At 40.4% G+C, this 13,342-nt stretch overlaps 1 protein-coding gene across 4 annotated transcripts in view; it reads left to right on the top strand.

Moving 5' to 3' along the window:
• Window positions 1–13,342, top strand: part of ZNF536 (zinc finger protein 536) — a 558,339-nt gene that overhangs the window by 336,968 nt on the left and 208,029 nt on the right. For 3 of the 4 annotated variants that reach the window (XM_066584153.1, XM_066584152.1, XM_066584155.1), the window contains one exon: window positions 66–1,637. In XM_066584153.1, coding sequence (XP_066440250.1) covers window positions 66–1,637 — 1,572 coding nt within the window. Of the gene's footprint in view, window positions 1–65; window positions 1,638–9,619; window positions 11,242–13,342 lie in introns of those variants that run through there. The other variant, XM_066584154.1, reaches the window with a different exon arrangement.

The raw sequence follows: 13,342 nt of genomic DNA, 5'->3' as shown, positions 1-13,342 counted from the left end.
CTTTTTCTCAGAAACCTCTGATTATAGAGTTTTTTTGACCACTATTTATTTTTGCTCATGTTTAGGTGAGAAGCCTTATAAATGTCCCCACTGTGACTATGCTGGCACCCAGTCAGCATCTTTGAAGTACCATCTGGAGCGCCACCACAGAGAAAGACAGAATGGTTCTGGCCCACTTCCTGTCCATGGACATCCTCCAAATCAGGACCACAAGGATGAGACAGGAAGTAAGAACTCCCTCTTTATGAGACCAGATATATTACGAGGGGCATTTAAGGGCCTTCCTGGAATAGATTTCAGAAGTGGAATGATGTCTCAGCAGTGGCAGGCAGGGCTGATGTCTTCTGGAGACCGTCAGGGTCAGTCAAGCGGCATTACTTCAGAGTCTTCCTTGGAAGCTTTGAAAAAATCTGAGATGTCTTCAAAAGCACCTAGCATTGCAGAATTCGCGAGAACATACCCCAACATTGTAGGCAATGGTGTGAACTTTCAAGGGTCTTTGCAGGCTTTTATGGACAGTTTTGTTTTAAATTCTCTTAAGAAAGAAAAGGAGATGAAAGAGAAGGCCCTGCTTGACTCACTTCCTTTAAAAGCCCCCAGATCAGACAATGGTGAAGATAAATCAGAAAACAAAACACCTCAGAAGAAAATGGAAAAATCTCAGTATGAACCTCTGGACTTGTCTGTGAGGCCAGATGTCCAATCTCTTCCGGGTTCATCGATCACAGTCCAAGATAACATTGCTTGGCATGGTTGTTTGTTTTGTTCGTTTACAACATCATCTATGGAACTGATGGCCCTTCATCTCCAAGCAAACCATCTCGGAAAAGCAAAACGTAAAGATTGTACAATGGGAGGACAAGGGCACATTAAAGATCAGTTGAGAGAGTCACTAGGTATAGCAAATAAAGTTGTGGCCTCATCTTCTTCAGCCCAATGTAGCAAGGAAGTGATGACCTCTAAAATGAGCCCATTGCAAACTTCTGAAAAGGCTCTTCAAGGCAACACAAAGGAGACATTATCTGATCATAAGGGTTCTTCATGGCCTAATCATATGGATGCCATGTTTAATAATTTTCCAACCGAATTCTATAAGCAGTTTGGTGTCTACCCGGGTTCAGTAGGGGCCAATGTGCAAAACATGGACATTGACTCTCAGTCTCCACCTGAAGATGACTCCCATGTGTTGCAGTGCGATTCTGTAAACACAGTTGCTACTGATGATCTCTCCGATGAATCCTCTTCTGAGGATATGGAAACATGCAAAGATGATGAAAATGAAGAGGAGGAAGTTGAAACAGAACCTGAAAACATGAACACGGCCGATGAACCAAACAAAGAAGAAAATGACATGGAAGAAGATGAGTCAAATTCATCCCCTCTAAGATCTACAGAAAATATGGTGTCACCAACATCACAATTGATGGAGAAGCAGTGGCATGCCAATCTTCCATTACCCCACGATGCTCCACAAACCTCTGCAAAACTTGATCAAGCACCAGTTCCTGATGCTTTGGAGAAGCAGGTTAATATGCTCTCCGTTCTCCGAGCTTACAGCTCTGAGGGTATGGCTGCTTTTAACGGACTTGGAAGCAACACAGCAAACAGCGGATGTATGAAGAGACCTGATCTATGTGGTAAGTTGATATAATAGCAAAATCAAGAAGATGGATAGGGATGTCATATTTTTTAGATTACACACCGGTATATTACAAAATATGTTGAATGTGTATTATTACCTTGTGCTACTAAGTCCATTGTACAGGTATCGTAAGCTAACTTTGATCAGAAACCACCAAATTATGTGTATGACAATGTTGGATTGACTTCACCATTGCTATTATGCATTGAACCATGGGGTGTACACCCAAGACGTGTTACCTGTAGCCCCCATCGTTTTTACAGCCACCATGTTGTATATAATTTAAACCTTACCAATCGAAAGGAATGATGATTTCAACTTTTGACTCACACTGAAATATTACGTATGGTCGTAGGAAAGATACAGTTTACTCGACCCTTAAGGAAGACCTATCATGTCCTCACGTCATTGGGGCCAGCTGCATAGCTTTGCAGTAGAACCACTCTTACAGTAGAACCACTCTTCTTTTCTCCCTACTTGCCACTGTTTCCCCATATGGACTATCCTTAGAGTTGGCTCTCAGTGCTTTGCACATGTCAAGTAGGCCGCCCCCATCACTCACGGACAATCAAATCTGACATCATCGATTGAGTGGTGGGGACCACCCACTAGACTCATTCAAAGCTCTGGAACCTGAATCTAAGGATATCCTCCATGGAGAAAAGGAGGTGTAAGTATAGAGGAAAGGAGGTAAGCAGGCAGAAAAGAAGATTGAGAATAATGCCAGCAGGGCTACAACTTCAAAGCTATGCAGTTGGCCCCGTGACATGAGGGTGTGACAAATCCCCTTTAGCCCTCTTGAATGGTATTATTATACAATTTGCCATGATAGCAATTCATTACAATCTCGCACCATTTATTAAAAAGACGTTAAAGTTATACATTTTTAACATGGGAGACTGATGAATGATGAAAAGCTGATGGATAGCATCTGTCAAGGCATCTGTTGACCATATACATTTTTTTCATGTTTATTTAATATCTCGTTACATACATCTTGAGATATATCTGGTTTACAGACAATTTAAAGGGTTTTTTTCAGGATGCACAACTCCTCTCAGAATGCAGGGCCCTGATCGCTCCAGGTCCCTCTCGCAGCAGGGAAAACGGAGGCTAGCTATACATTTTCAATGCAGGGATTATAGGACAGCCATTCTCATGAATAGCCATCCTGTAATACCATGATGGCACGAAGTCCACCGGAATGGGTGCTGCCATCACTGAGCATCTCTCCGTTCTGGGCTATAGAGGGGGGGGGAGCCAAATCTATGATGGTCATGTGCCCTAATAGAGCATGTGAACAGGGTTATGCTCTTGGCACAAGCTCTGTATTGGGACTAGTGATGAGTGAACCTTGGAAATATTTGGTTCTGCCGATTTGCCAAATTCCAGCAAAAGCCATCTAGATTGCTTGGAGAGTATCCGAGTATTCTTGGCCCATTATCAAGGCAAAGTTAATAAAGAAAAAGAAAAGATCCTTTTTCCTCCCTCTTTTCCTTCTTTTTGTCTTTCTTCTTCCTCCTTCTTTTTTTACCTTTTTAGAAGAAGGAAGAAGAATTTTAGCGGGTTCAGCCAAGCTGGTTCGGGTTCGTGCTGAACCAAATTTTTGTCAAAGTTCGACATGACACTAATTAGGACTATCTTGACCATAAATCCAATTGGAACTCTATTAACATGTCAAGACATGGAACGTTGTTGCTTATACCCATGGCAGACCCATGTTATAGACACACAGAGTTGCTCCATGCAATGGAACACACTATGGTAAACTCGGAGGTGCATGTAGGGACAGTGTCGGTCTACCGTAGGCTATGGGTGCTGTATTACGGATCCGTACAACAGCTGTGTGCATGAGGTTTTATACCCGGAGATTTACATTATAGCAAGAAAAATCCTGACAAATTCTAAACATCTACAAAAAAGTCAGAGACACTTAATGGCCCAGAGAGATACTGATAACATCTAACTAGATTATCTGTAGCGGCTAATTCCCTCCAAACTCCCACTATTGACACCAGTAAAATCACTTACTGATGCGAGCAGCTGTTACGTTGAAGTATTGACTCTAAATACATTGACTGTAAGAGACACATCTGTCAAATGGTACATCGATGAACCAACAATCTGGTCATGTGAAATCCTTGATAAATGGATCCTGCACCATTTTATTATATTGCAGATTAGTCTATACTGTACGGACCTTATGGCCTTCATTTATCAATAGAAGCAGATGTTTTACAGCAGTGGCATTAATATTCATTTAAGAAACGTTCTCGCCATTAAGACGAAAACCTCCACTATGTTTATTTTTAAAAATGTGGTATTTTTAGATTCATTTGATTTTTTTTCTTTTTAACCACTTCCTGACCGGAAGCTTCACCCTCCCTTCCTTTACCAGACAGGAGCACCTGGAATGTTTCTAGTCTATGGGCAGTCAAGAACTGGTTAAATGCCTTCATTACAAGTATTATCTAATTTTTCATAAATACCTTTTGATGTTGAGTTTTTTTTTTACTTTTCTATAAAAAATCCTATTATTATTTTGATAGCATCATAAAAAAAAGTCATAAAATTATATTTTTCTCATTAGCATGACAAAGGCGGATCCTGCGGTGTAAAAGGAGATATAGGAAGATTCAAAGAAAAAGCAGCGCTTTGCTTTAACTTGCTTTTTTTGTGGTTTCAGTATTATACCATTTTTTTTTTCTTAGTATTTGTGTAGTTTTTGCCATTCTCATGTTCATTTTCACATATAGTTGAAGAATCTGCCATTTAGTCTATATGAAAAAAGATGGAATTTGCGTTTCATCTCAATGAGCTGCTTGCGCAGGCAGGGACCACCAGCTTAATGAAAGACAAATACCTATATACCATGATTATTCGCAGTTATCGTAGGCTCTGATGACACCGACCTCTTAACCCCTTCAGTGGCAGGCTTATTATTACCATGTCAGCGCAGCAAGCCCCAGAATTTCCTAAGGTAATTCAAAGTGGAAAACGTGTACAGTGGCACAATAACTGAGTGTCCTGGCCAGCATTTCAGCACTAGAGCTGTCCACGGAAATCTTCTGGGGTTTAATTGCATGAGCAGTGCAGCAAGCCCCAGAGATTTTCCGGGCGTGCCACTAAAGGGGTTAAGGTGCTGAAGTTTGTTTTCTGACTTTTTAGGATTGACTATTGCATGTCATCAGTGGCCATGAATAACTATATTAATTTATTTATCTAGTCATATATTTTTTTAACTTTTTTTTCACAGCAATATTTGCCTATAGGGTGTCTTGGGGCATATTGTGGGTGTAGTGGCTATACTCACAATGGAGTACCTATTACAAATGCAGTCAGTAAGATAATGCCTAAACTTTATAATCTATATTTTGGAACTGACGCCTCTATACGTGAGGATTTATGTCCATATAGCTCTGTACTAGTAAGCTACTGGTCCTTCCTGTGTCGCCATATGGTGCCTCCTTGGAGTACAATATTAGCAGAGCACCTCTGTAACATGTTATCCAATGGAGCATGCCACGGGTTTTTTTCCCCATGGTGGTACAATTTTGTCCTATGGGGACACAATACGATCATATAGGGGCACAATACGGTCCTATAGGGGCACAAGATGTTCCTATAGGGGCAATATTACATCTCCATACAACTCTAAGTTTTTTACAGAGCTGTAATACATCCTTGTCTAAGATTACAATAGATCGACTATGAGATAAAATAAGAGTACACAAAATTAATACAGGCAAATCCATGACCAGCCTAAGACCATCTCATATCATATGCAAAAATGTCTGCTAAATTAGTGGAGTTTGCAATTGCATGTCCACCAAGGGTTAAATCCTATTAGTTTTACAAGAAACAAGCATAACGTTAATTACAGTAAAGTGAGTTGACGACTCCATCCTGTGTTCAGCGTTACCCAGTATATTTACAGGTGAGTGTGTAGGCACCGTGTCACGCAGACACTTAAGACAAACGCACCTTACCTTGTTCGGTACCTTAATGACACCGCTGGCAATTTTGCCCTAGATATGCTGAAATAGGCCACTAAATAATTAAAACAAATCTATGATTAACATTTTCCAAAGGAACATTTTTTCCCTTGGTGAAGTGGTTTTTAAATGGAAAGTGCAGTCTTTGTTACGACCCGACATTTTTATACCAACTACAGAGGACGTTTATCAAGCCTGGAGCCGAGGAAAAGGTCCAGAAGGCAGCAGGATTACAGATATGTAGACAGAGTTATGTATAGATAAGAGATCTATAGGTCTATAGGGGTGTAGAGGTTGCAATCACACCTGGGTCTGTGTGTCTTGGGGGACTCAATAGCCCATCTGCAACACATATATATATATATATATATATACATATATATATATATATATATATATATATAGACATTAGATAAATAGATATGGGAGGGAAGGAGAGGGACAGGGAAATAGGGAAGGGGGGGAAAGGAACGGAAGGGAAAGGAGGGAAGAAAATGGAAAGGGAGTAGGAGGGTGAAGGTGAAGGTGAAGAAAGGAATGGAAGGAAAGGGAAGGGGGGGATGAAATGGAAAGGAATTAGGGAAGGAAGGCAATGGAAAGAAAGTATGACAAGGGAAGGTGAAGGAAGAAAAGAAAAAGGAGGGGAGGAAATGGAAAGGAAGTAGGGAAGGAAGGCAATGGAAAGGAAGTATGTAACAGGGAAGGTGAAGGAAGGAAAGGGGAGGGAAGGAAATGGAAGGAAGTAGGGAAGGAAGGCAATGGAAAGGAAGTATGTAACAGGGAAGGTGAAGGAAGGAAAGGGGAGGGAAGGAAATGGAAGGAAGTAGGGAAGGAAGGCAATGGAAAGGAAGTATGTAACAGGGAAGGTGAAGGGAGGAAAGAGAAAGGAGGGAAGGAAACAGGGAAAGGGAAGGTAAAAAAAAGTAATGGAAAGAAGGCAAATGAAGCTTGGAAGGATGGTAGGAAAGGGTAGACCTTAAGCATATTAGCAAAGCCATGTGCGCCTACTGTATACATCAGCACACAGATGCTATATGGTGCTTTCATAAAACATATTTTTTTCCTCTGTAGGAAAAAATACCCCTATAATACACCATATGAGGGAAATTCCACAATTTGATTGTCTGTTTCTTCCCCATAGTATGAAATCAAAGTCATTCAGAAATACAGTGGTTGCCTATAGATTTGTAATGTTGCTGGATTACAGATCTGTGCAACAAGAATCTATAATATAAGATAGATAGATAGATAGATAGATAGGAGATAGATAGATAGATAGATAGATAGATAGTAGAGATGAGCGAGTATACTCGCTAAGGACAATTACTCGAGCGAGTAGTGCCTGCCCGCTCGTCTCTAAAGATTCGGGGGGGGGGGGCGGGGAGTGGCGGGGGAGAGCGGGGAGGAACGGAGGGGAGATCTCTCTCTCTCCCCCCCGCTCCCCGCCGCAACTCACCTGTCACCCGCGCCGGCCCCCGAATCTTTAGAGACGAGCAGGGAGATACTCGGCTAAGGCACTACTCGCTCGAGTAATTGTCCTTAGCGAGTATACTCGCTCATCTCTAATAGATAGATATGAGATAGATAGATAGATAGATAGATATGAGATAGATATGAGATAGATATGAGATAGATATGAGATAGATAGATAGATAGATATGAGATAGATAGATAGATAGATAGATAGATAGATAGATAGATAGATAGATAGATAGATAGATAGATAGATGATAGATAGATAGATAGATATTAAATAGATATGAGATAGATATGAGATAGATAGATAGATAGATAGATAGATAGATAGATAGATAGATAGATAGATAGATAGATAGATAGATAGATAGATAGATATGAGATAGAGTATATTCCAAAGATTATCTAAATTAGAATTAAAGGAAACAACCGCCTCGGTCGCGGGTTCTAGGAATAGAGGTCAGCTGTCAGGTATTTCATATTGTAACAAAAGCTTCTGCACAATAAGAGCCGCGAGGTGAGTGTTAGATTTCTCTTTACCGCAGGAGATAATAATAGCAGCTTATTAGCAGTCATTATTTATGTATTTACTGTCTTCAGGAAATAGACAATGTGATGATTGAAGAGTCAGGACAAACTTATCATTCTACTGGATATATAACATCATCATCCTCATCATCCTCCGCAGCTCCATCGTATCACAGAATAAAGCACGGGACTCTTTTATGTCACCCGTGTGGCACAATTTATAAAGATGACACCGAGTGTTTGTTTTACAATTGCAAGTGTATCAATATTCTTTTCTTCCCCCCAAGGTTCCTCAAATGAGGACAGATCCGAGTCTATCCACTATTGGATTCAGTTTTGTACAAGTTGTAACAGAAGTTTGGGAGATATTTGCATCCGTTTTACATTTCTTAGTGATACGGGATCATAATTCCTGGTCTAGGAGACAAGTGTGGATTTTATGGGCTCTTTTTGATTTAGCGTCAAAGAAAGCTTTGTGTTATTTTAGGTTGATCATTTTGTAAAGCGTTTAGAGTTTTGATTGGTCAAGGCAAATGCACTCTTAAAGAGGCGCAGTCATGTCCTGGGGCAGAAGCATGCTGACTATATTGCAACTTTTTCTTTCTGTCTACTCCCCTCCTGTAAAGAGCCCACCACTCACTGGCAATCAAATTGGACTTCATCCATTGACAGTGAGCGGTGGAGGCCACCCACTTGACCGATTCAAAGCATCGGGAGACGAATCTACCTGGACTTAGTAGGGAGGAAGTAGGAACAAAAGAAAAGCTGTCAGAAGGACCACGTCTGCAAAGCTATGCAGATGGCCTCGCTGCCCAAACGCATGATAGGGCATCTTTAAATGGTTTGCATACAGTTGTATTTTGCCCAGTCCCTTGTGTCCAGCGTTGGATCTTGGTCATGTCTAGCTGTTTAGTTCCCCAGTTCTTGGCACCAAGTAGTTAGACTCACCAGTTCCACCCATAATGTTGATCATCAATACTTAGCATCGGCTGATTTATTGCCCAAAACCCTGTTAACCTAGTGAACAAGCAAATCGGTATTGTCTAACATGGCGGGTAGAACAGCTGCCTCTGATAAGAGAGAAGAAAAATCAACAATAGACAATGCAATTAAGCCGGAGTCACTAATCATAGCTATGTCCTAAAACGGCCAAACCCATTAGATAGAACTATGTGGCTAAATGAACACCCATTGAACAAATACTGTTCATTACACAGACACATCCAAACACATTTTAATCCATATTGGGCATCAAAGCTGTACAGACTACCCAAAAGTGTTCAGTGATACCGGCCGAAATATCTTTCGAGGAACATTCTTCCAACAAAAGATTGTTGGATGAGAACCTCAAACATGGCCGGATTCTTTCGCTAAAACGCCCATTCGTTGTTGAATTTAACCAAAAAAAAGGATCGTTTTGTTGAAATCGTCCATTTTCATCCACTTTAGTCTAATGTGTATGGACACCTTAATAGAGCGGAGCTAAATAACAGTGCAAACAATACATCGCAGATAGTTCCTTACATAATCAATGTTAGCCCGGACCTCTGCTTTCATGGCTTTAAACCCCAGATTACACTGTATCCAAATCCGATTATGCAGGAGAATGGTTTTCTAGCTTTCATGTCCTGAGAAATAGTTTAAAGATATATCAAGCTACAAAAATAATAAGGAAAGCCAGAATCGATGAACATATATATATATAGAAGTGTCCTTATTCTATTCAATGGCGGCTCTTTAGACTTGGACGGGACATTCCAGTCCTCCAGCCATTGATGTCACATGCTATAACCCACTTTTTGACTACTTATTGATTATCTGTGTATCGTTGTCACAAAGGACGACATCAAATAACCCCAGTTTTGATGTGTTTCATGCAAATCGTAAACTTTTTTTTTTAGGTATTTTGTTACATTGTTTTTTGTTTTTTTTTATTTTACAGCATAATTATTTTTTTGATTCTGTTTTCTTTTTGCAGACAACCAGGACGGCCATGGGGACCCTGATTGCACCTAGTTTTGCTATTCTGTATGTTGGACTGAGAGATGGTTTGATGTACCTCCGTCTCATAGGGTTCTGTGGCAGAGGTACATCGATGATTTCCTTCTGCTGTGGCAAAGCAAAAATAATAAAACAAAAAGGAGTCTTCCGCTCCTTTCATAGAATCTCTGATTATTCCCATTCTCAACCTTACATTTTAGACAGCTACGTCAGAGATGAATCACTTGTGATGGCTTTTAATATTTGTTAATGTTAACTCTCATCGGACCCTGTTACTCTGAACCTTCATAAATAAACTTAATCAGCTGCTATTCTTCAATAAATATGGTAAAGAACATTCGAGACGTCTTTAAGCAGGCACACTTTCTTAAATTATTAGCCTTTTTCCTCTCTCTCGATACACTGATCAAGGATATCACTGATGTACATCTTTCTTTATTAGAAAACGGCAAATATAATTATTTAAGGAGATTGTATAGATGCTAAATTAGGGTATTATTAGTACACGGAGACGGATATTTTTGGTTACATTTCTTTTTGTTTTAAAGAATTTTAAAAAAATTCTCCAGATTTTATTGCCTGTCTTGTAGTTACAAACAGAAAAAAAAATATTAAAATATTTCAATTTAGCTAAAAATTGCACATTCTGATAATCCAGTAAGACCTACTAACCATGTAACTAGTCGTGAGAAATATCAATTTATTACACTAATGCATAAAAAGAAAAAAAATTTGATGGTCCATTTAGAAAATATACAATACATGGTTCCTGTAGTGGTAATAATAAATTTGCTGTTGTTTACCTTGGTTGCTGTACTTGTAATCTATATTACATCAGAATAGCCAAAAGGAAACTGGAACCAGAGTATTATATTATTTAAGTAATAGCTAATGAAAAAAAAAAAAGACGGTGTGCATCAACCAGAAGCCTCGAGTATAACGATTGTGGGCGGAGCCCTCCTGGGCCACACCCATAGACATGATACTAGCGGAAAACAACCAATGGTGGAAAATCTCTCCGTTGGACAGTAGTGGAGTCTTATACCCTGGCTAAGTTTCCTGGAGGTCTGAGAGGTGATTTTGATATTACACCTTTTTTTAGATCAATGTGTTGCTGTTTGTATATTATGATGTATTTGTATTTTTATTGTATATTATTATGTATTATAAAGTTTAAACGGTGGCGATACATAGAGCTATCTTAGAAGGGTATGTATAGTCAGAAGGAACATGAACAATCATGGTCGTCTGAGGAGGGGGCAATAGCATGAAACACATTAAGACTGAGATGGGGTTCCTATCAATGATGTCATCCTATATGATACGCTGCACAGACAAGCAGTAATGAGCTGGAAGATCGGGTGGATCATAAGTCCTTGATGTCAAAGATTTCCAGCTAATGTCATCATAACAATGTGACCTGAAGCTTCCGTTTCCCCCCCATCAAGAATATAGCCACACTGGGACTTTCTGACTCGTGCATGCTGACTTCTAACGGTCTTTGCTTTCTCCATCCAAATGGAGTAGCACATTTGTACATTTTTATGTGTAAGCTACTACCTGTTTGTGTTTTTGTTGTATAAAGTGCTTTGATATTCAGCCTTGTTGATCTTCTCATTCTTTTAACACCAAAACATCGGTTCCTCGCAGTAGGAAGCCTAGAACCGGACCACAGAATGACCATGAAAGCTGAACATCATCATAATTATTAAAAGGATTGTCTCACTAAAATAACCTTTTCTTCAATAGAGGCCGTACCTTTAATCAGCTGAACTCCATGAGTCTGGTTTTAGAAACCATGATGGCTGGTCATTGAGGGAAAATAAAGGCCAACCACATGGGTGGGCCATATCCATCAGAACCAGTGCCAAACATTTCCTCTCTGGGTAATAGAAGTGTTCTCAAGTGGGGAAGCCCTCCTCTATGCCACAAAAGTACACATAAAGGGTGCCATTTAGGGGAACCCCTTCTCTATGACATCAGTATGCTCTATTAGGGCACAAAAATGTTGCAAAGTTGGGGAAAACTCTCTCTATGGTGTCCATATACTCTAAAAGGGCACGAAAAGGGTGTCAACTAGGAGAACTCCTCCTCTATGACATCCATATGTCCTAATAGGGCAGAGAAAAAAGTGCCAACTAGGGGAACCCCTCCTCCATAACGTCCATATGCCTTCCAGGAAAATACTATTGACAACCTATCCTCAGGAGCGGTCATCAATAGTTGATCGGCTAGCTTCCACAGCTTGGGACCCCGGGTGATCTAATGCCCTCTGTCAGTGCCACAACACACAGGATACAGAGTGGAAGCTGCTGCACTAACCCATGTGTAGCCGGCAGCACTGGTAATTGAAATCTAGGGTCTCATTAAAATCCACGAGAGCTCTACCTACACTTACAAGTGCCGGCCACTATACAGGATCAGAGCAGCAGCTTCCCTCCGTATCACTGTGTGTTGTGGCGCTGACAGCAGACACTTGATCAGCTGATCGGCCGGGATCCAGAGCGGTGAACCCCAGCCATTCAACTATTAATGCCCCATCCTAAGGATAGGGCATCAATAGTATTTCCATGTGAAATCCCTTTAATAGGGCCTAGAAAAGATGCCAAGTAGGAGATTACCTCCCTTGTGAGGTCTATGGGCCCTAATCAGGTACAGAAATAATGCTATAATAAGGTATAAGGGTTTCAAGTATAGGAAACCCTTCTTTATGCTTTATGTCCATATGACCTACTGGTGCACAGAAAGGGTGCCAAGTTGGGGAAACTTCCACTATGACATCCCATATACCCCACTAGGGCACACAGAAAGGGGTTCAAGAAACAACCCTTTAAAATCCTCCCCAATAGTTCAGTTACAATCAAATTTGAACTTGTAAGAAAAACACCTTAAAAACCTAATTTCAGAAATTATATTCCCTAATGCATGATTTCTTATTGATAGTTTTTAATATTTCCCATTTCTGGAAGGAACTTAGATTTCACATGACAGCCAATGCCGCCTAAGAAAAATGGAAATTACATAAGAGGTTTGGGGGGCGATTATTTTGCTGGTAAGGGAAAAAAAGTTTCTTGCGGTAAGAGCCGTGAGTTGCTGCAATGTAGGAACCATACTGTAACAGCAAATACGTGGTGCATAAAGACTTTACGATGTGCAGGTAAGAAACACCTACAAACACTATGGTGACGGAAGTCAAAAATGTTGAGGAACCCTAATTTATGTCATCAAGTACTGTATGAGCTGTTCTCCTACCCAAAATGCACCAGCAGCTCATCAATCAAAAGATAATATTACTCAGTTATCACATTATCAGTATTTAGAGGGGTATTACTATCTCAGCTTTTCATAGCCGAGATGGGAAACCGCTGCCTTTGCTACTGGCCTACCCGAGCCTACGGAAAGAGCCAAGCCCTTAGTGCAGCGTAGCTCTCACTGAACTGAATTGGAGCAATAGAAACAGCAGACCACAGAGCTTGATGCTGTTATCGTACGTCCCGAGGTAAGGAAACAGCATAGAGTGGTGTGCTACATTGTTTCTGTAGTTCCCAACAGAACGGATGGGTTTTCCTATCTTGGCCATGAAAAGCCAAAATGCGAGTACCCCTTTAAGAATTCACTGAATGCTATGTACACCTCTACAAGCATGTAGTTAAATCAAACATATAAATACCATTCTGGCCTTTTGGAAAGCTGAATGTTA

Source organism: Eleutherodactylus coqui, chromosome 11, assembly GCF_035609145.1.
Source record: "Eleutherodactylus coqui strain aEleCoq1 chromosome 11, aEleCoq1.hap1, whole genome shotgun sequence".
Lineage (NCBI taxonomy): Eukaryota > Metazoa > Chordata > Amphibia > Anura > Eleutherodactylidae > Eleutherodactylus > Eleutherodactylus coqui.
The sequence above is the reverse complement of the archived record's forward strand: the minus strand, read 5'-3'. Positions and strand labels throughout refer to the sequence as shown.